Genomic DNA, 23,781 nt, shown 5'->3' with positions numbered 1-23,781 from the left:
TCCATTGGTTTGTGTGTGTACGATGAAATCAACATTTACTGACACTTACTGATAAACGTTTAATTCCTCCAAGCCTATTTATAGTGAGAGACTCAAGGAGCTCAGTCTGTTGATCTTAATAAAGAGAAAGTTAAGGGATATCTTGGTCAGAGTCTAGAAATACCTACATGGGGAATAGAAATTTGATAATGAGCTCTTCGGTCTAGCAGGCAAAGGTATAACACAATCCAATGGCTGGAGGCTGAAGCTGGACAAATTCATACTGGAAAGGTAGTTAGTCACTGGAACAACTTACTTAGGGTTATGGTGGATTCTTCATCATTGGCAGTCTTTAAATCAAGATTGGATGTTTTTCCTAAAAGGTATACTCCAGTTCAAAGGCATTAATTCAGGGAAGTCCTGTGGCCCTTTTTATACACTGGGTAAGGCTAGTTAAACAAGTGGTCCCTTCTGGCTTTATAATCGATGAATGTATGAAAGCAGAGGAGAGAGGAGATGCACCTGTGGCTCATCAGAGTAGAGTTCTCCCCTCTGCTTTTTCCATTCCTGACTTCTTACAGGGCACACCCTGCTTTTTTGCTACAGTCTTCATACAAGCCTCCAGTCTCCGCTCACCTCCTCCTGAGCAGCACCAGTACCCCTTAAGGTCCTGTGCCTTTTCACAACCCTGCCTTCACCAAATTTCCACACACCTCTCTGTTCAACACACACACACACATTCCTTTTCACAGCCACTTGCAAATCTCTTGACTCTCTATGAAGATGTTCCATGTTGTAGGGAAGGGAGCAAGCCTGTTGCGGGTATAGGAAGCCAGATGAGTAGCTGAGTTTTCACTGAGGAGTTGATTGGTGCTGTGTGGGTTTCCTGAAGCCCAGGCTGAGGCATCAACACTTGATAGATTTTTCCACCACAGCTGTGTGCCCTATGGTGCACCCAGGCATCAGTCATGGGGTAACTTTGCTCCACTGCGGAGATACCTGGTTCCCCTGGTGCTGCTTTCTGTGTGTTGAAGAGCTCAGGCAGCAGTTCTGAGAGAGCAAAGTGTATCTGCTGAAGCACTGGCTCTTGAACTGTTCCACACCAGTAATGCCTCAGTATGCTGGGGATTGGAGGCAGTAGTACAGGGAGTCCTTCAAGGGCCAGTGCCTCTGAGCAATACCCTCCATGCATAGTTGTGGTCCTCCTGTCCAAAACCCCCTGCACACAAGCCTTTTACTCTTCCCAAAGGCCCTCTGTACATGCCTGCTAATGCTTCTCTGTTTCTCCCTACATAACCACTTGCCATCCCAGAGTTTGACCTCACCTCCATACTGCACCCCTGTACTCTCTGCAGCATAGTCTGCTTTCCTGCCTCAGCAACTGGTTAGTGAATGAGAGTTACAGGTACTTGGAAAATTTTAATGAACAAAAATTTTAATTTTCATGTTTTATCTACAATGGTGTTTACAGAGATGCCAACCCTCCCTATTTTTCCAAAGTCATCCTGATTTTTAAGTGTAATTATGAAATGACTAAATCAGGCTTAAATCTACACATTTTGCAATTATATTTAAAAATGGAAGGATTATGTCTGTGTGTCACTCACCACTCAGATCCAATGAACACAGTGCCATGGCTACAAGGGCATTTTTCACCACCACCCAGTGCCCTGTGGGAGTTGCCCACAGCCCAGCCATATGCATGCCATGTATAATGTATATCATTTTGGCAGTAACGCTAGGGGAGGCTTGCAGGTTGGCTCCTTGGTTGCATCGGTGAGATTCCCTGGGAGGGGGAGCCTGTCCCAGGCCAGTGCACCTACACAGGGCCCAAACACATGGCCATTGCTTGCACCACTGCCACAGTGAGCAGAGTGCTGGACCAAGAGCACCAACAGAGTGCAATGAGTGGGGTGCACTCGCCCCCTGTGCCTTTTCCCTCAGCACAGCCAATGGTACCTGACTCTCTGTCCCAGCCAGATGACTCTGGGTCTGGAGCAGGCTAAGCAGCTGCCTGGAACACCAGTAAGTATATCCATCAACCCCAGTGTCACCTGCACCTGATATTAGTCCTTCATCTCCCTGAGATCAGCTGACACCAGGCATCTACCCTTTATTCCCTCATCTCCATGCCCCCCACCTCACCAAGCAGCCCCCTTCACCTCCATTTCCTCTCCTCCCCACCCCAACAACTCTGTTTCGTGCTCTACAAAATTCACCAAATGCGTCTTTCAGACCAACCAGACACTCCATTCCACTCAAGTGCCTGGCTACCTGACATCTCTCTCTCCCAGGGGGACCTGGTGACCCAAAACCCACCTCTCACCTTAAGGGGCAGGATGACATCACAGTATACCATGAGAGAAATTTCTGGGGGCAGGCCTGTCTCTGTGGCACATGCACAGACTATGAAGTGAAAGTCATTCTGATAGGTGTCAAGCTGTGGGGTTTTTGAGTGGGTTGAGGTGCTGGATTCACCACTCAAGCCAAAGCCTCTGGTTTGCTTTCTAGTGCATTAATACAGTCCAGCAGGGTCCACTGGGGCAGTTAAAATGCAGCACACTGCCTGGGGTTTGGGTGGTGAATTGAGCACCCCATTGACAAAATGAGCCAAATACACCAAAAAAGCATGCAAAAAGGTTTCAGAAATGCTTGCTAATGAGTGAGAATATGGCCAATACCATAGTCGTACCTGGTCATCGCTATTAGTGTTACTAAATGTTATTTCAGCTTGTACCACTGTTATTACTGTAATATGCACAAAAGTGCATCTGAAATGCACAGCAAGCATGCAAGAATCTCCCCAGATGCATTATCTGTGTTTGGTTTTGCACCTTTGACATTGGTGCTGCTCCAAGCAACCTCCTTAATGCCTCCCTAATTTTTTTTGTAAGTGTCCTAAAAAGCCTTAGAGTGAAGCTGGCATCTCTGGTATTAGCTGCTGTATCTGAGCCATTGCATTAGCTAGTTGTGATGGAAACTCTGGTTATTCCAAACAAACGGAGCAAATTTTTTTGTATCTAGCTTTAAAAGTTCAAATGTCTTCATTGTTATTGGAAGGCGGTTGTGCGTGAAGTATAAAGTTTATAGGGACTATTGTTTAGACAGAAGAATCATAAGAAATGTTAAGAAAATAAGTCAAAATATATATCTAAAAAGGGAGCACTTTAAAACTATTCTGCTGCAAAAGTTAGTAAACATATTAATACTTAAAAATGTCAGTTATCCTCTGGGAAGTTTAAATTCAAGCCCTGAAGTGTAAAACAGTAGGATTTTAGTCTTGCTTTAAGTGTAGATTCCATAACCATGGTGTTACTACTACTGCCTCCATCATACTTTTGAGAGCATAAACAGAACATCTTTTTTTACAGATGCTGACAGGCAAGACTCAATTAACCTATTTTTGGGAGTATTCCAGCCTGCAGAAGGAAAACCTCATCTTTGGGAACTTCCTACAGATTTTTACTTGCATCACAAGAACACTATGAGTCTATCACAGACAAGGCGAAGGTATTTTGTAGTTCCCTATTATCACTCACTTTCATAACAGAATTTCAAAATTTAAAAACTTTTACATTGATTTTGAACAACTTTCTCAAAAATACATTTCGCTTTGCAAAATAAGCAGGTAAATTACTCTGCCTTGCAAATGTGGGTTATTTAAAACACATACATCATTGCCATATTTTAAACATTTGTAAAAGCATTAATTATGATGCTTTTCTTTTATGAAATGTCTGACATTTTGTTTTAACTAAATGCGTCCATCTAGTGGAAAAGGTCAAATTAAAAAGCTGGAATTTCATATGAATGAAGCTTGCAGTGTGAAATATCTGCTATTTTATTGAAGTCCAGTTACCAGCATTTCATTAATCTGCAGTCTATAAAGTATTTCTGTTCAATTTCAGCCAGTCATATTTATTGAGATAGCAATGTATTAGAAATATTGTGATTAGCATTCAGTTTTTACTCGGACACAACCAGTTTTCAGGAGTGCATGCTCAGAAAATGTAGACCAAGAAACGTACTTTTCTATTTCTTACCCACCTCCAGACCCCATCCCAATCTAGTCCAATTTGAAGATTGTATCGGTCCAGTTGTATCACTCACCCCATTTGTGCGTTGTAGTTTATAAGCAATAATAAAACCAAAGTACTTGATATGAGAGATGATTTCAGAGGATAACTTCAGCATATTGAATGACTCTGTTTCGAATTGTAATGACTGACCTCCTCTCTGTTGTACTAATTTTACAAGAACAGGTGGTATTGGAAACTTTCTACAGAGATCCTTTCAAAGCTGCTACTGGTGCTTCACCTGATTTTTGTTAGCTGTTCCAAGGTTATTTTGATCCTGCCTACTTGCCCATCCTTGTATGGGCTTGGTCACTTCAGTTGTTGGATTTGAAATTCTACTTAGATTTTTTTCTGGAGAAGATTCAGGTCCCTTAAAATATCCATATAGCTACTTGTTTCATCTTAATGCTAAGCATCAGGTCATCCTACATCCAAAAGAACTGTTTCTAAATTACCTTTTTCTATTGTATTTCATTTTGTTTTCATAAGCAGCATTACCTAAGAACATAGTAATGGCCATACTCAGTCAGACCAATTATGCATCTATCCCAGTATCCTGTCCTTTCGACAGTGGCTGGTGCCAGATGCTTCAGAGGAAGTGAACAGAACAGAGCAATTATCAAGTGATCCATCTCATCTCATCCAGCTTCTGATAGTCAGATGTTTAGGGACACCTAGAGCATGAAGTTGCATCCCTAACCATCTTGGCTAATAGCCATTGATGGATCTATCCTTCATGAACTTGTTTAATTCTTTTTTAAACCCAGCTATACTTCGGGCCTTCACAACATTCCCTGGCATTGTCTCTTGAAGGTTTTTTTGTGCTTGTTGTAGCCTTTTATTTGATTTAAAATGAATTTGGTAATGTGGTATTACATCACTGCGGGTTTGGCTACAGTTAAAGGTTAACAGAGTGAAAGTCAGTCTGCTATTTGCTTCAGATTTAAAGTCTCTAGGAACACACAAAGATCAAGGGTAGTGACCACACATCCATTCACAAGTACAAGGTTTAGTCTCTTTTACAAGTTTTATTAAAGTTACAATTAGTTATGAATACCCAAGCATATAGAAATTCTGTACAGAACTGTGCACAAGTTACAAATATAGTTATGCTCTCATCCTTAACAGTATATGCTCTCATCCTTAACAGTAGTGTTAGGGTCTGATGGGTTACTCATGGCTTGATTATCAGTAGAGGGATGGTTCCTGCTGGAGTTTCTTAGAGGGAGAGCTCAATTTTCCTGATCTAGGAAATCTTTTTTTATAATGTGATTCTGACTATACCTCTTTAGCATTTCTGCACATAGTGCATCCTGCGGTTAGGGCATGTGTTAGATTACTGGCTATCTTGTAAGCAGAACATTATTCTTCCCATTAATTTTTCACAATATCGTCCATTGGTAGGTACATCTTTTCCTGTCATCTTAGGGCATCGGGTTATTCTTCTGTCACTTACTTATGTTAGCATTTCTTATCTCCATGGCCTAAAACAGCTAATCTAAAATCTTGCAGGCCTTAGCCCTACAGGTTCTTGCATTTCAGCTTGTCTTAGTTATATCTAATACATGGTTCCTCTAAATATTTATCAGTCTTATACCTCTATATTCCTGTGAATTAACTCTATTTAACATATAATGATTATATGTGACATGACATGTTAGTCAATCACAACATCACACAATAAATGAACAGTAAACTAAAATAATTGGCTACATCATTCATATCAGTCAAGCAGCCAATCTCCAGTTAGTCTGGGCACATAACATATGTGCAACATCTTTCTTCACTTTATTGTCCACTTATCCTGAACATTTCTGTATAATGTTGTGTGGCAAAGTGAATTGAACTAATGTATTGCAAAGGTGATTTCTCAAATGAATGTCCCAATGGAGTGTGCCTGGTCATGAGGGCTTTAGCACTTAGGAAATTGCAGCTTGTTCATAACACTGCAGTTAATCTCCTCAGAAACACAGACTACTATGAGCATAGTCTTCAGGTCTTTATATTGTCTTACCATAGAATTTTGAATCATGTTCAAGGTCTTTGTCCTTATCTTCAAAGCATTGTATGGCCCGGGACTCTGATACCTAAAAGATCGTGGCCAACAATTATGCTTCTCTGGTGCAATGGAACTCTCAAAAATAAAAGTAAAGCTTGTCTGTCCAGGAGACAGAATTTTCTCCGAGTGCAGTCTGGGACTGTAGAGGAACTAATGACTGTCAACGAACCTCGCCGCTTTCCGCTACGGGTGCAAGGCAAATTTCTTTGACTGTTCCTTCTCTAACATATAAAAGGTGTATATATATTTTTTTTAAAAGAGAGAGAGAAAGAAAGAACCACACACCCTACCAAACAAGATACTTCACTGCACACACTTCTGCTTCAGGGGAGAGGATGAGAAAACAAACAGCATGTGATGGATGCGTTCAGGTTGCTTAGTGCACACCTGGAAGGCTCTCAGATACTACTGGATAAGCGTGGTATAAAAACATATATGACAGGGATCTGGGTAGCAGAACTCCCAGTGTGTCTGCTGCTGATCACTGAATTAGCCTAGGTAGGATCTGATCTTTAGTATTTAGGAGCACATGGTGTCTCAAATAAAAGCCATAAAGATAACTATTTTTTTTCTTTCCAGGAGTGGTGTCAGTATAATTTTAAAAAAAATAATTAAATATGAGGAAAAGATGGAAACATGTAAATATGAATAGCTGAAAGAAAAAGCAAGCTTCATTTATGCTTCATTTGTTTTCCAGTAGGTTATCGATTTTCATACAGTGAGAGCAGCTAGAGCACTTTATCTTTGTTGTTAAATAGTCCAGTAATGAAGCACTCTGTTAATCATACAGAGCTAAGAATCAAATCTCCTGTCAGTGTCTTTTTAAGAATCTCAACGCTGCTGTAGGGAAGCCAGCTTATTTTGTATTTTTCACAAAACTTTGCAAATTGTCAAAGTTTTCCAAATATTTATTGATAAATATTATTGCTGATCTCCACACTCCATACCCTCTTCAGATTTTAAAATCTCAATGTTAACATTATTTAACAAAAAAAGTCCTGAAAGATGTTAACCAATAAGCTTATCTGATAGTTTTGCATTGTTATGACCATTGTCTTCTCAGACACTCTCTCCACATGCTTCTTGATCTCCCTCCATGCATTATGTCTTAGACGCCAATCCTGCAACTGCTACCAAACAAGTTGGACACCTGAAGTAAATGTAGCTCTGTGCAGACAGACTGCTGCACCTGCATAGAGCCCCACTGACTTCAGGGGTCTGTCCACAAAGGTGCAGTTGCACGGCTGGGAACTGTTGAACTTTTCAGGCCAGTGATGCCTTTCTCTCACCCCTGCAGTATAAACCTCCGTGCACAATTAGGTCACTATACAGTGTATAAAAGGTGGTGTGCATGTTTTTAGATGTGATAGTAGATTGAATGTTTATTTTCTGTGTAAAATATTATAGTAAAGTCAATTCTATGTGTGAATTTCCCCCCTCCCATAGCTATACCTACTGGTGGACACAAGGTGTATTAAATCATTTACCACTGCCTTATGATGAGGGTAAGTGCTCTGTGTTCTTTTTGTTTTAGAGAATATTTTGGAAAAATACTGATTATTTTTATTCAGCCATTGAATGGTTTGCATCTATTCCTTTAATCACAAATTAACAAACTGATGATAAAATCTGTGCAGTTATAACAGCTGACAGATATTTCCTTCTCAATAAGCTGTGGGCTTCACTAGCATACATGAAATACTTGCATCACACCTGCCAAATGTCCATAAATTGTTGAGCCAGATATTGTGAATGTGGTGCTTATTGTAGATTTGTGGATATGACTTTAGCTTTTATAAATTCACATGCAGGGAAGCATTTTAAATAGTTTTTGTCTTTCCTATTCATATGTGGCTTGAAGTATTGTAAATTGGTGACACACAAGAATAGTGTAGACGGGGGCCGGCAAACTTTTTGGCCTGAGGGCCGCGTCAGGTTTCGGAAATTATATTTAGGGCTAGTTAGGGGCAGAGGTCATGGCCTGGCCCCCACCTCTAATCTGCCCCCCCCCCCCGGATTCCTGCCCCATCCAACCCCCCCCCTTGTTCCCTAATGGCCCCCCTGGGACCTCTGCCCCATCCACACCCTCTGCTCCCTCTCCCTTGACTGCCCCTGGATCCCCACTACCCCATCTAACTTCTCCTCTCAGATGCCCCCACCCCCCCCTTACGCCGGGGCCGCAAGTGCTTATCAAAGCTCTTTGTAGGCTTGGGTCCCCCCTCACTCACCGCAGCCGGGGCCTCACTGCTCCTCAGCTGGGCCAGGTCCAGCTCATATTTACGCTGTTTTTCCTTCTCCTCCAGCTCTTGCCTCTTTAACTCGAGCTCCTCCTGTCTCAGCTCCCTTTCATATTCCAGCCGCATCCGCTCCACAGATCCGCTCCACAGACCCCTGCTGCCTCATCCAATCCCCTCTCCTTCTTGACTGTCCCCCTGGGACCCCTGCCCCCATTCAACCCCCTCTTTGCCCGCTCCCTATCCACACCCTCACCCCGGATCACCACCCCTCTATCCAACCCCCCCCCCCCACCCCCTTACTGTGCTGCCTGGAGCACTGGTGGCTGGAGCCAGGCTACATCACTGCCACTGCACAGTACAGAGACCGGGTCAGGCCAGGCTCTGCAGCTGTGCTGCCCCAGGAGCTCACAGCCCCACCGCCCAGAGCATTGCCCCAGCAGAGGAGCGAGCGAGCTGAGGCTGTGCGGGGAGAGGGGGGAAGGATAGCGGGGTGGGGGCGGGGACCAGCCTCCCAGGCTAGAAGCTCAGGGGCTGGGCAGGACAGTCCCATGGTCTGGATGTGGCCTGCAGGCCGTAGTTTGCCCACCCCTGGTCTACCTGATAATTCACATTCAATTGGAAGACACCTCACCACTTCTCCAGCTGGGAGACTGTTCAAATCGGAAATGTAAATGTAAAAGGGAATCAAATTAACTAGTTAACTTTTATAATATACCCTCTCAAATATATGTCTTATTTCTTGTGCTATAGAAAAAACATGAAAGTGTATCTAGTTAAATTATTACAGGAGTATGCAAATTTTTTTTTCCAAATGTGCTAATGATTTGCAGTAGAACATGTTGTTGTCTTCCCCCCTGTCCGTCTCCTCCTCCCCCCCCAGTGACATGCACTGAAAACAGAAGGAAGTTGATAGTGAAGAAATTTCACAAATATGAAGAAGAGATTGATATTCACAATGAGTTCTTTCGGCCATATGAATTAAGCAGTTTTGATGACACCTTTTGCTTGGCAATGACCAATTCTATACGGTATGTTTTGTGGTGTTATAAACAATATAATTTAGATTTCACAATTCTAATACATAACCTGAAACTTACTTTAGTGCTTGGTTTCTCAGCCTCTTTGAATCTTGCCCAGCTTTAGTATTTGTTTTTACTTGGAGCCCCCACCATCCCTTTACAATAATGGGAAGGATACTGTTATGTAGTGTTGCTAATGCATTTGTTCAGGCAAATTACTCAAAATACAAATCAAATGGTATTGTAAAAGCACACCTTACCTGTGTTAGTGCTGCTGATGTTGGTCAGTGAGACATCTGAGTAAGTGGCATTGCAACCTGACATGCAGGGTCACAGCACCACTCAAATTTGGACCGGCTGCCCCTCTGTCTGGTGTGATGGAGGTTGGCTGAGCCAGATTTAAGTGAGTGGCATTGCAGCCTGGCACTTGGCCCCAACACTTTTACTATAATTACTGAATTATTAGAAGATTCACTACCCTCCTACGCTGAAAATTTGATGTGCCACCCCAGTTGAGAATTTCTGGTTTAGATCTTTATTCAGCTGGAAAGAGGACATGTTTTAGATAATGTAGACTACTTCATTTGGATTCATGCACTTTTGTCTACACAGTGCCATAGTCCAGACTACAGGGTGTGAATTAGCGACTGTTCTAACCTGTTGCTCTCTAACAGCCCCAGGTAGACACCTAGATTCTGCTGGCGTGAACTAAGTTACCTAGTTCAATTTGAGGTAGTCCCATTTAAAACAGGCCTAGGTACCTTTTGTGCATGCCAGCAACGTCTGTGTGGTGCCTGTAGAACACAACATGTTAGAGTGCTCTGCAAATCACATACTCATAGTCTGAACTGCAGCGCCATGTAGATAAGCCCATTCTAATTCTAATTTAGGAGAAAAATTATGTCTCTGTTCAGATATGTTCTGTTTTTATCTCAAGATCATGTGCGCTTGGAGTTTATTAAAACAATCAGCTAGAGTATTTTCCGGCTGGCAGCCTTAACACCTTGGATCATGCCAATTGAGTATTTTAAAAAATAGCTTTAGCATGCACGCTTTAGCTTTTGTGAAAATGACAATGGCAATTTGAACTATCCTGAGTGTCATGAACGCCATCATGAAAATAACATTGTTGGCTCTCCATTAGCCCCACCTTGCTTCACAAGTGACAACTGTGTGCATAGTCATGTTTTGTGAGTCTGCATGGTACAACTGAAGGCTTCTTAAATCTCTTTGGATTTTAATTTTTACATGATAGTTTGTGACCTGTAATCAAAGTTTAACCTAGACAATCCTTTTTAGTTCATGACAAAAAATTTTAAATTCAGAACTAAATGTTAGAGGACTTTCAGACTTGAGATGTGAAGAATTTTCAACAAAACCGGACAAAATATAATTTCAGAAGCGTGTTTCACATGTTGAGCTTTATTTTATGGCTGGTTTCCTCCCCTCTTTCAGAGATTTCATGCCCAAGAATGTTGGAATTGATCCAAGTCCATTTACAGTGCGGAAACCTGATGAAACTGGGAAATCAGTGGTGGGGTAAGATTTGCATATAAAATATGGAATTTAAGATATTGTACTGGCATAATAACATCAGCATTATAGAGTACAATGCAGTTAACAACAAAATGCATAATTATTTAATTCAAGATGAGCAATGACTTGAAGGGGACACACAAGTCATACATGGCTCTTCAGTTGAGGCATAAGGCTAAAACCCAAGTACCTACCTGTACTCAGAAAGAGAGTATAAGGGATCCAGAGCCTATTTGAAGTAAATGGGAAAAATTCTTACGGACTTCAGTGAACTTTGAATTAGGCCTTAAATATATTTATTACAGTATCAGTAGCATCTTGTATTACTGTGCATTGCCCTGTGTATGCCAGACAAACCAACTACGAAATCAGTTATGTGAGAGTATACATTAAAACATAATTCAGATTAGGCATAGCTTAGAAGATTAGTGAAAATTTTCTGCAATGTGTAGCAAACGTTAATTTGCATCTAAAGTGACTTTGTAAATAACTGTCTTCTCCCCAAACTAAATCTAAAGAAAATGGTGTTGATGGGTTAAAAAGAAATATATGTATCCTGGTGCTAACAAGATTCTTTTTAGAAGAAATAGAGATAAAGGAAACTATAGAATAAAAAAGTCCAGTATATTCAGAATGATAATGTCGACTAAATTAGCGAATACCGACAAAAATGCACAAAAATTACAAGGTGCTATATGGTTATAGCTAAGGTTGCAGGAAAAAGCAGATGTTACATGAGATACTTATATTACAGCATTCCATCAATAATATACCATCTTCTAATAAATATGTATGATCTATAGCATAGTGTATGTTTTTCAGTATGATTTAAGTATAATAAATATTTAGATATGTAATAAGTTTCTAAAAAGAAAGTCAGCTGATAGTCATGAGTAGTTTGAGAATGTGACACCAGAAATTAAAGTTAAAATTGCTTTCAGTGTTCTAAAATCAAATTAAAAGACCATCTGAAGATCTAGTCTAAATGTTTATCATAAAAAGAGTATCATTATTCTTCAAGTGACTGTGCATGTGCATTCCATTCTTGGTGATTTGTGCACGCATTCCACTCACAGTTGTAAGAAATTTTTTCCCTCAGCGAACCCACTGGGATGGCTCAAGTGCCCTCTGTTGCCGTGTGCCGCTGCATGCTGGTGTAAATGTCCCAGCCACCTGCAAGATCCCACAGCTTCCTCTTTCTGCCACGTGACTGTAATTGGAATAGCTTAGTGCTCTGTGTGCTTGTTATAAATTAGTTGTAGATAGTTGATAGTGTAGATTGGATAAGTTTCTTTCTCAGTACCCAGTTTGGGGTTTTTCCATTTCTTAGCGCCAAGGGATGCCTTGGTCACTGGTTTCAAACCCTGTATCTTTTGCACTAGGCCAATGACAATAAGTGACCCACATTCAAGCTTCTTAAAATGTTTAGGGGAAGCCCATATTCAGGATTGTTATTAGATTTGCAAATACTTTAAGCCTAGGACAGGAAAGACAGAGAAGCCAGATTAAAGTTTTTGCTCAAGTTTTACCTCTGTCAGAGCCTGGCTATTCAAACTCGGCTCCTAGTGCCTCAGCATCGATTAGGGGTGTGCCTCCTATGTTGCCTATGATTCAGTATCATGTACCTTCCCCAATAAGCAGACTGTCAAGAGAGGAAGGTCTCCAGCACTGAAGTCCTCTAGGTATGGGAATAAGTAGAGTGCAACCAAAACCGAGTGCTCCTTTTCTCTGTAGAAGCCAGCCCCCTTGACTCCGGCACCAAGCCAGGTGCCTTTGAGTCCAGTGCCTGAAGGAGTGCCTTCTACATCTCAATATCAACCCGCTGGAAGCTTTTGCAGTAGCAAGAGATCTGATGAGCCTTTTGGTACAGGTACCTCTGATGGTGCAGAAGACTGCGCTCTCGGTATCAGCAGACAGATGGGCATGAGCAGCATCAGTGCAGCACTCAGTACCAAGACTTCATTTATCTCAGCCTTCACGCACTGAAGGAGAAGCCTACAGTGTTGGCTGTACTACATCCTACTCTGACACCGTGCTGGTCTCTGGCACCATCAGGAGCAGCTCCCCCTTGATCAGCAAAGGGAGATTCGTTGTCCTCTGAATCAGAGATTGGCTTCTACATTTCCCAGCCTTGTAGCTGGTCTTACTACCCTAATAGGGACTTTCTGGCAGGAGTACCATCAGGCATATGGCTGGGTGGTTGCAGTGTCATTGGGACTCACTACTAGTCCAGTAGTCTTTTTGGAACCCGGGGGGGTTCCCTTCCCCCGTATCCAGTCTGTATACATGGCATTTCTGTTCTGTGTCTTCAGAGAGGAATGGGGAGTCTACTGAACAGGCACCACCTGATATGGCAGTCATATTTCTGAAGGGTCTAGATAGGCTGTATTCTCAGATAAGCAGCTCTCTCCACCTCCCACCCCGGGACTTGAACATAGTTCTATGAAAGCTCATGAGGCCTCAGTTTGAGCCTCTAGCACATACTGCACCTATCACTGAAGGTGGCTTTTTTAGTAGCTATCACTTCAGCCTGGAGGGTGGCTGAACTTCGTGATTAACATCTAAACCACTTTATATAATGGTCTTTAAGGACAAAATATACTTGCACCCTCATCTGAGATTTCTCTCCTAGAGTCTCATTTTCATAGAAACCTGTAGTTTACTAACCTACATTTTTACCCAAAACCACATGCCAATAGAAAGAAGCAACACCTCCACTCTTAGATGTTAGGAGAGCTTTGTCATTTTAGGACAGGACTAAACAGTTCAGTTTGTCAACTCGACTATTTGTGGCCTTTGCAGACAGAATGAAGGACCTCCCAATCTCTTCCCAAAGAATTTTCTTGGATAATTTCTTGCATTTGTGTATGTTACAGTTTGGCAGGCATTTCCCTGCTGAGCAAAGTGATTGTACATTCCACAAGATTGCAAGGGTTCTCCGTGGCATTCTTTGCACAAGTTCCTATCCAAGTAATTTGTAGAATGGTGACTCGATCTTCAGTCCACACCTTTGCATCCTGTTCTTGCCATCACTCAGTACTTAGATGATGCTAAATTTGGACAAGCTGTACACCAGTCTGTGTGTGCATGAACTCTGATGCCTCCTCCTACTGTACCGCTTGTGACTCAAAAAAAGTGGAATGCACATGTGCAATCACCCGAAGAAGAAAAATGGTTATTAACCTTCTGTAACTGTTCTTCAAAATGTGTTGTAAATGTCCGTTCCACAACCTGCCCTCCTATCTCTCTGCATTGGAGTTGTCCAGCAAGAAGAAACTGAGGAGGCTTGGAGATGGCTGGGCCCTTTATACCAGCATGCAATGGTGTATGACAACAAAGGGTACTCAAGCCACCCGGATGGGTACCGCTGAGGGAAAAAAAATTCTGACTTTTTGAGAGGTGTGCACACACTACCAGGAGTGGAATGGCAAAAGAACAACAGTTATGGAAGGTTAGTAACCTTTTGGGTTTTTTGGTAGTCCTAAAAAAGCCACTGGTGTGGATAATTTGCCATATCAGTAATGCTGTGACTGCATGATGTTACATTAACTTTTGAGGTATCTGCTTTTCTATGGAAATTTTTAGAAATGATATAATATATTATATTTAAATATACTGAACCTGCAACATAGTCGTACTTTCATAAAAGTTCAGGAATGATGTTTACTTTTTTTCTTCAGCAGCAAGTAAAAGCTGAATAGAGGTGATTATTGTGGATACATTTCTAAAAATTAACTGAGTTTGATATTTTGTGTTGTAAATTCTTTCTTCCAAAGTCTACAAAGCATTGGCTGAATTGAGCTACTGTATGTGATTTTTATTTTGTATGATGGTGCAGCAGTAGTTGTGTCATAGTTAAGGTTGTATTAAAGTACCATTTTAACAGGAACATTAACCCTTTATTTTGTAAAAATCTCATAGAAATGGCAAAAACTAAAGCATAGAATATAGATTTAGAGTACAATTTAATTTCTCCTGGAAAGAATTTTTAAAATATGTAAGAATTACTCTTTGATTTTTGTCGCTATTGGATTGTATCACTTTCCTTTGTACTCCTTTTGCAAGAAATCTTAACATCTGAGACCTTTTTTCTGTCCATGCTTGTGGCTTCTCATGTGCCAATTCTTAGAATATGAGTGATCTATTAGTGTGTGCCTGTACAGCATTTTAATCACAACAGAAAATACGTGCTCCAAGCTAAACCCACCAATATGATTTAATGAGAAGTCTGCACAAATGTTGTTGATGGAGAAAGATTGTTCCAGATAGCCCTGTAGTCTAGGAGAAGGTTCCTTGATCTGAGAAAGAAGAGACCAGAAGTTCAGATCTCCCCTCTTCTAAGCTCTGTTTAAATTTCCATGCAATTTGCTATCCTTATTATTGATTAAAGCAATGAATCCCAACTTAGAAGACAGAAGAGCCGCTGAACAGGATGTACCCTAAACTTAATCAAACTTGTATTCTAACAAAACTTTAACAAGGATCTTGTATGCTTTTGTTTCTGTTCTATCAACAGATGACCAATCTGACTGTCTCACATTCCATGCATTTGGGAAGTTATTCTGTCTTCACACTGCTGAGGTCACTGTTCAGATTTTGTGTTAGAGTGCTAGTTTGATGAACATGGAGTTTGTATTGCTTTTTGGTATCTATTGAAGATGGAAGAGAAAAGGTCTTTTGGAGTGTTGTAGTGTGGTACAGTACACAATGCTATCAATATGAAGGTGGAAAGGAACGTACAAGTCATTCCCTTAACATCTTATTTCCATTCTGTTACATTTTTGAAAGGAGGGGGTATGTCCTGCCACAGTCCTAACTGCCTCTAAATATAGTTTTTGTTTTCTAATATTCTAGAAAAGTTATTGGAAATAGAATGAAATAATTCATTTGGAGTCAGTCAGAACTATGGATAGTCACTGTCTTTGAAAATGAGGCTACTTATTTAGTTGTCTCGCTTCTAAGTATTCAAGTTTGAAAATGTTGACCTTGGGGCCTTCATATTCATATCATTCCCATTATTGGAACTTCAAATATTCTAATCTTTTAATGAAGTGTTAATTGGCAAAGATAGGAGAGACTGGAATTTAGGGTCTTGACTTAAGATATAAAGCATAAGGGTGAAAGGGGAAAAAATTTCCTGTTCTTTCAAAATAAGGGCCCGATGAGTTGCATAATCTAGTAGATTTTGCTCTTTTGCTCTTTCCCATTTTTGTATTAGGCAGTTCCAAGCTAATTTGATTCTCTCCTCTTTAAGGTAGTATATGTCAGTGTCCGCAAACAAAGAATACATTGTTCAGACATTTCTCTGAGGTCTCATACATTTGGCATGGGACATCAACTACAGAGCTGCACACAGTTAATGTTTTATTTTCTAAAGGAACAGTGGCTACTGGTTGAAAAAGGCACTTTACCTTCATTTGATCCAATAGACTTTAACATTTCAATGAGGCATCTCTGAACTGTGTATTGTTTTGCCAATTTCCTCCTTGAATTTTTTGTAATTTTACTTATTAAATCGTTTGACTCTGTATCTAAATATTGATTTTGTTTTAAACTTGTTCTGTTTATTTACAAGGATGCATTCTAAGATCTCTGGTCTTCCCAGTTTATATATCCTCATAAGCTTGTGTGCTTGAACTCTTTGTTTTAAAAAATTAGCTAAAGTAGAGTATCCTCTTTTGTACTTCTGTTTTCAGTCTTAAAAATCCATTTTCAAAACACATCATTATTGTATTTTTCCAAGGGGAAAATTACTAGTGGTAGCTATCTACAAGAGGTTAACAGGATGTTTTTCGCTCTACATAGAAATCCCAAGAAGTGATAGTGTGCCTAGTCTACTGTGAGTGACAGCCCAGAGTAATTGTATGTTTTTTCCAAAGTGTAGCACTAAATCACCAAGAGTATTACAAGAGATCCATGCTTTTGGTTCCATATTTCCAGGGCATTACCATGTCAGGATGCCCTGAACTTAGTTTAGAGTCGTTAAACTGCCTCATGAGTAAGTGAAACAGGCTTTACCAATTTCCAAGCTATAAGTACCAGCAAATGCTTCTGTTGTTTCTTCCACTTTCTTCATCTGACACATCTGCACTGAATAACACTCCTTCAGCTACCATCCTCTTTGTTCAGTCTTCTACAGTGCCATTGAGAACCAGGGAAAGTCCCTAAACAATCATACCTTAAAGCTGAATTAAATGAATACCTGATGTTTTCCCAGGTCACTTAAAGCTGACATAGACACTTCTGTTGGTGCCACAATTGAGTGTGTGGCTGCGGAAAATGGGGCATGACTGTAGCACTGCTATGCTCCAGTGGACCCCTGCTAACCCCTTGACCCTTTGAGGGCTGTTGTAGCCAGCGGAACTTAGAACAGCTGCAAAACTGCTCTAAATTGCTTTTTAAGACTGGACCTGTGTCCAGTGGTCCAGGGATAAGGAACTCACAGTAATGGCTTAGAGACTCCTTTTCACCCACCTCTTTTTTCCCCAGACTGTTGCATACACCAAGTGGACAGACCCAAGAATCCAAACCATTAATGTTTTATTCCCTAGCCTGGAAAGATCCCTTATAAGGTGGCTTCAGATTTCTATATGGAAACAATAAGGAGAAGTTGACATGATCGGAGGAAATGGAGAGGAAGATGTGTTTATCAGCAGTGTTCTTTATAAATTGAAATGAGGGAGACACTAGCCATGGCAGAAAATGACCAAAGCTTTTCAAGGATTGTAGCATGAGAAAGTGTGTAGTTAGGAAAAAGTGGATATTGATGGTTAAAAAGGAAGAAATAAAAGACTGGAAAAGAGGGAGAAGGAGAGAAGTCACGGATGACACCAGGGTTGTGAGCCAAGGAACAGGAGAGAGAGTAGAGGTGTCAGTGGTGTTGAAGACACAAGGTGATGGAGAGAGAGAAGGAGAAAGGATGATAAACTCAGTTTCTGAGAGACTGGCTCTAAGACAGCTATAGAACATCCAAAAGAAAATGTCAGACAGTTAAAGATGTGAGCATGGAGTGCCTAAAGGAAGTTCTCTGATTTGGAGACCAGGGAGAAGGTGTCACTTTTGGGGAGGAGGAAAGTCATTAACACTATCCAGCAGTTTTATGGCTTTGTTTTTCAAACTTTCAAGACCTGGGAAGAGAATTTAGGTAGGGAGCCAAAGATACAAGGTTTGGTGATGCAAGGATTAATCAAGAAAGATACATAAAGTTGTTTAGAAAGAGAAAAAGAAAAAGCAGGAGTGAAAAAAGAGACTGAGCAGAAAATGGAGGAAAGTTGGCATAGTCATGGAAATGGCTTCAGACATTCATCAGTATGAGAAGAGATAAAGATATAGTGAATACCCAGGGAAAAGAAAAAATAGGGGATTCAAAGGGCAGGCAGAGCCTTCAAGAATAACAGAAGACATTCAGAAGGTAGAATTTCTTCTTGCACCTTATGCCAGATGAGATGGAAACCAAAATTCAGGAATATACGTATGGCATATTTTCAAGTATTTTGTGTCCATTTAATAAATGTGTGCACTGTCTTTCTTCTTTGAATATATAGGAACAAAAATAATAGAGAAGAAACTGTGCTGCAGCGCAAAACAGCTGCTAGTGCCCCTCCTCCCCCAAGTGAGGAAGCAGCATCAAGTAGTTCTGAGGATGATTCTGGGACTGACAAAGAAGATGAAGGAGCTGTTTCTCAGCATTCCACTCCAGTAAAGATGACAGATACAAGCGATAATGTAAAAATAACAGAGGTGAGAAAATTGCACTGGCACACATGAAGGGAGATCATCAACTTAAAATGCACATTTCTTATGTAAATATTTTGCCTAGTGTTACTTATAACACCTAATGTTCCTGACATTAAAAGGGAAAATTATTTTCTCCAATTTATTTGCTTTACGCATTTGACGGCATTTAGTAAACCTGATTATACACAATTGTCATTTTCCCTCTTTGTTGGAGCCTCTCACACAGCATTGGGGAAGAAAATAACATTTAAAAAAACTAGAAAATGTGTTTCTAAGGCCATAAAAACTGGAAAGGGATTTGTGAGCAGATATAGTATCTAACACTGCTTTTAATTCAGGTTTTGAAATTGGCTAGATTTTAAGTTGAAAGTGTCCCTTTGAGGACTTCCTTGGTATCTGAGTTCTGAATTGCCAAGTAGTAACTTAATAGTCTGAGGTGTTAATTTAGTTTTATTAAACTAAATTATCTAAACTGCACATTCTGATTTTATCAGATATTAATTTTACAGATATGTAAAGTAAGAAAAATGCAGGTTGGGAACTTATTAGAGTTTGATTTAAGGATATTTACTTTATATATTCTGACGTGATGTTTCCAGTTTGTGTTTTAACAGTTATAAAGCTTTAACTTTTTGAATCTCGATATCTGCGGTCATTAAATAATTGTCTGGCCCCACCATAATTTCCGGCAACAGACTTCCTGCATAACACAAGCCACAGAACTTGCTGGGTGAGGTTCTGCATCAAGCCCATAATTTCTGATTTGAGTTAGAGTATGTGATTTAGAAAGAGACCCAGTCTTGATTTAAATAATGGAAAACCCAGAAACATTTTGTGCCGGCAAAGGGAGCAAAATTTTTATTCACACATCTCCCCAAACTGCTTGGTAGCTCAAGCTGCCACTTATAAGAGCAAGTAACATCAACTAAAGTGTACCCCTTCCAATAAGGCAGCCAAGCCCAAACACTTAAACCTATTTTTGAGAGACGTTTTTACTTCAACCAGTATGCAATTTTGTACAGCCAACTTTCAGACATTATTGTCCAAGTACCATTTTGTTTGTTACTCTAAATTCACAGAATTTACTCACAAACTTCCTTAAGAGGGCTGGCACAGTGGGTAAATTGATTGCCAGATCATCCCTCCAAGCTTTGCTGCAGCAGTCACAGCCTCCAGATCGATTGGTAACCACTGTTGTCACACATTGAGTGTCATGGCTTCATTCCTCCGGATTCCTCAGGGAAGACCAATCTGCAGTGGAGGGTTTGCCCTTTGAAGGGACCAATCTCTTCAGTGAGAAGATGAATGATTTGTTACACTCGTTGAAGGATGCTGGGGTAACCCTCCACTCACTGGGCATCTACAGTCCTCCTCCAAAAAAGAATACCACAGACCACACACATACAGGCAGTACCAATACTACAATTATTTTACCACCCAGAGCGGTTTTGAACCACCACGGAGGATCAAATATGGATCAAATATGATGTTCCCACCTCTTCCTTGCTTCCAACCCCAGTCTTTTACTAAAATACATTTTTGACAGGACCTTTTGAGAGCTGTGAAACACTCCAGATGCTGCATTCATCAACCTAAAACTCTGATACCCAATTTGGTGGCCATCTATCTCATTTCTCTGAAGCCTGGCAGAGGATAATGAGACAAATGGGTTCTCAACATCATTCATACCACTATACCATAGAATGCCTCTTTCCCATCCCTCTTCAGGGACCATTCTGATGAAAGGATGTTCATTTAAGAAGTAAAGTCCTTTCTTCATCAGGGTCTGTAGTGCTGAGGCTGCCTCCAATACTGGGGAAAGTTTTTACTCAAAGTATTTCCTCCTCCTGCAAAAAGGGAGTATGAATCATAGAATGCAAACAGATCAATGTATTTACCTGTAGATTGATATTCAAAATGGCCACCTTGGCATCAGTAATTTCTTCACCTGAATAAAGATGATTGATTCATAATTCTTGATATGAAAGATGCCTGCTTCCACATAGACATCCACCCTTCACATAGAAAGTTCCTTAGACTCACTGTAGGTCTGAACAAGTTTCAACACAAGGTGCTCCCCTTTAGCCTTGCAGCAGCCCCAAGGCTATTTACAAAAGTACTATCAGCAGTGGTTGCTCATTTCCAAGGCCACGGACCATCAGTTTTTTCTTACTTTGATTAGCTAATGATTTGAGAGATCTCATCAGGTGGTGCTGACAGCAACCTCCATTCTTGCTCCATTTTCTGCATTCACTGGGACTCTGTATAAATATAAATATAAAATCCATTTTAGGTCTCATACAAGCTATAGAGTTTATCAGGGCAATTCTGGAATCTATCAGTGCTACAGTATATCCTCCTCAGGCCAATCACCAATCCATAAAGGAAGTTGTTGTTCAACTCAGACTGAGTCCATGGGCTTCAGTCTGTTCATGTCTCAGCCTTCTAGGTTGCATGGTTTCCTGTACATGTGAGACCTTTTGCAAAGTTTTGACTTTGTCGCCTGCAATCTTGGCTTCAGATGGTATACACACCAAATAAATTACTCCCACATAGAGCATGAGCTTCTTTAGCCTGGTGGGAGACAAGGGAACAAGTGTGTGTTTGGGGAGTTCCCTTTCATTCTGTCCACGTATGAGGAGATACTGATCATTGACACCTCCTTGTTAGAGTGGGGTGCCCATCTGGATGAACACACAGCACAAGATGTGGACTCCCCAGGAGTCCATCATGGCCATAAACCTAGAAATTTGAGCAGTCCATGAGGCCTGCTAATAATTCCTACCACTCATTCAGACCTGAGGGGGAGCACAATCACCACTTTCTGGATAGAGGTTGTCAATTTTTGGAGCTGGTATATTTGTCACCCGATCACTGTGTCAGCAGGACACTTCTCAGGGATTCATGACACACTAGCAGACATAGTCAGCCAGCTCCTCTAAAGACCACAAATGGGATATTCATTATTCTGTGGTACAGATTATATTTCATCAATGGGCTTCTCCATCCTGGGACCTGTTTATGACCCAAGAGAACAGAAAATGAATAATCTACCATTCCAAGGGCAACAAGGTCAGGACTTAAGAGGTGAAACACATTTCCCTTGGTCAGGACACCTAGTGCCCGTCCTCCCTTCTGTTGCACCCTACCTTGCTTTCTGAGGAACATCAAGCAAGATAAGAACATAAGAACAGCTGTACCAGGTCAGACCAAAGGTCCATCTAGCCCTATATCCTGTCTACCAACAGTGGCCAATGCCAGGTGCCCCAGAGGGAGTAGACGTAACAGGCAATGATCAAGTGATCTCTCTCCTGCCATCCATCTCCATCCTGTGACAAACAGAGGCTAGGGACACCATTCCTTACCCATCCTGGCTAATGGCCATTAATGGACTTAACCACCATGAATTTATCCAGTTCTCTTTTAAACACTGTTATAGTCCTAGCCTTCACAACCTCCTCAGGTAAGGAGTTCCACAAGTTGACTGCGCTGCGTGAAGAAGAACTTCCTTTTATTTGTTTTAAACCTACTGCCTACTAATTTCATTTGGTGACTCCCGTAGTGCTTGTATTATGGGAATAAGTAAATAACTTTTCCTTATCCACTTTCTCCACATCACTCATGATTTTATATACTTGTATCATATCCCCCACTTAGTCTCCTCTTTTCTAAGCTGAAGAGTCCTAGCCTCTTTAATCTCTCCTCATATGGGATCCATTCCAAACCCCTAATCATTTTAGTTACTCTTTTCTGAACCTTTGCTAGTGCCAGTATATCTATTTTGAGAGGAGGAGACCACATCTGTACACAATATTTGAGATGTGGGCTTACCATGGATTTATATAAGGGCAATAATATATTCTCAGTCTTATTCTCTATCCACTTTTTAATGATTCCTAACATCCTGTTTGCTTTTTTGACCGCCTCTGCACACTGCATGTACATCATCAGAGAACTATCCACGATGACTCCAAGATCTTTTTCCTGACTTCTTGTATCTAAATTAGCCCCCATCATATTGTATGTATAGTTGGGGTTATTTTTTCCAATGTGCAGTACTTTACATTTATCCACATTAAATTTCATTTGCCATTTTGTTGCCCAATCACTTAGTTTTGAGAGATCTTTTTGAAGTCGTCACAGTCTGCTTTGGTCTTAACTATCTTGAGCAGTTTTTCATCTGCAAACTTTGCCACCTCGCTGTTTACCCTTTTCTCCAGATCATTTATGAATAAGTTGAATAGGATTGGTCCGAGGACTGACCCTTGGGGAACACCACTAGTTACCCCTCTCCCATTCAGGGAATTTACCATTAATTCCTACCCTTTGTTCCCTGTCTTTTAACCAGTTCTCAGTCCATGAAAGGACCTGCCCTTGTGACAGCTTAATTTATGTAAGAGCCTGTCATGGTATAATTCCCCATTCTGAACCTTAGCGTCCAAAAGATGGGGTACCAGCATGAATTCCTCTAAGCTTAATTACCAGCTTAGAACCTGTAGCGCTGCCACCAACCAGAAATTCCAGTGCCTGGTACACTCTGGTCCCCCCAAAACCTTGCCCAGGGACCCCAAGACCCAGTCCCTCTGGATCTTACCACAAGGAAAGTAAACCCTTTCCCTCACCGTTGTCTCTCCCAGGCTTCCCCTCCCTGGGTTACCCTGGAAGATCACTGTGATTCAAACTCCTTGAATCTTAAAACAGAGAGGAAAATTCACCTCCCCCCCCCCTTCTCTCTCCCCCTCCCAGACTTTTCCTGAGAGAGAGAGAGAGTAATCCTAACACAGAGAGAAAATTAACCTTTCTCTCCCCCTTCCCTCCTTTCTCTCCCCCAATTCCCTGGTGGATCCAGACCCAGTCCCCTGGGGTCTCACTAGAATAAAAAAACAATCAGGTTCTTAAACAAGAAAAGCTTTAATTAAAGAAAGAAAAACCAGTAAAAATTATCTTTGTAAATTTAAGATGGAATAGGTACAGGGTTTTTCAGCTACAGACACTGGGAATACCCTCCCAGCCTAAGTATACAAGTACAAATTAAAATCCTTTCAGCAAAATACAAATTTAAACTCCTGCCAGCCAGATACACATTTGAACTCTTCCCAGCCACATACACATTTGCAAATAAAGAAAACAAACAGAAC

At 40.9% G+C, this 23,781-nt stretch overlaps 1 protein-coding gene across 6 annotated transcripts in view; it reads left to right on the top strand.

Annotated features, from left to right (window-relative positions):
- Positions 1–23,781, top strand: part of FIG4 (FIG4 phosphoinositide 5-phosphatase) — a 157,398-nt gene that overhangs the window by 88,763 nt on the left and 44,854 nt on the right. For 3 of the 6 annotated variants that reach the window (XM_050951350.1, XM_050951349.1, XM_050951351.1), the window contains exons 16-20: positions 3,351–3,489; positions 7,561–7,619; positions 9,232–9,379; positions 10,826–10,909; positions 18,451–18,646. In XM_050951350.1, coding sequence (XP_050807307.1) covers positions 3,351–3,489; positions 7,561–7,619; positions 9,232–9,379; positions 10,826–10,909; positions 18,451–18,646 — 626 coding nt within the window. Of the gene's footprint in view, positions 1–3,350; positions 3,490–7,560; positions 7,620–9,231; positions 9,380–10,825; positions 10,910–12,640; positions 14,358–15,422; positions 16,437–18,450; positions 18,647–23,781 lie in introns of those variants that run through there. The other 3 variants (XR_007774117.1, XR_007774116.1, XM_050951352.1) reach the window with 3 other exon arrangements.

Source organism: Gopherus flavomarginatus, chromosome 4 (genome assembly GCF_025201925.1).
Source record: "Gopherus flavomarginatus isolate rGopFla2 chromosome 4, rGopFla2.mat.asm, whole genome shotgun sequence".
Classification (NCBI taxonomy): Eukaryota; Metazoa; Chordata; order Testudines; family Testudinidae; genus Gopherus; species Gopherus flavomarginatus.
The sequence above is the reverse complement of the archived record's forward strand: the minus strand, read 5'-3'. Positions and strand labels throughout refer to the sequence as shown.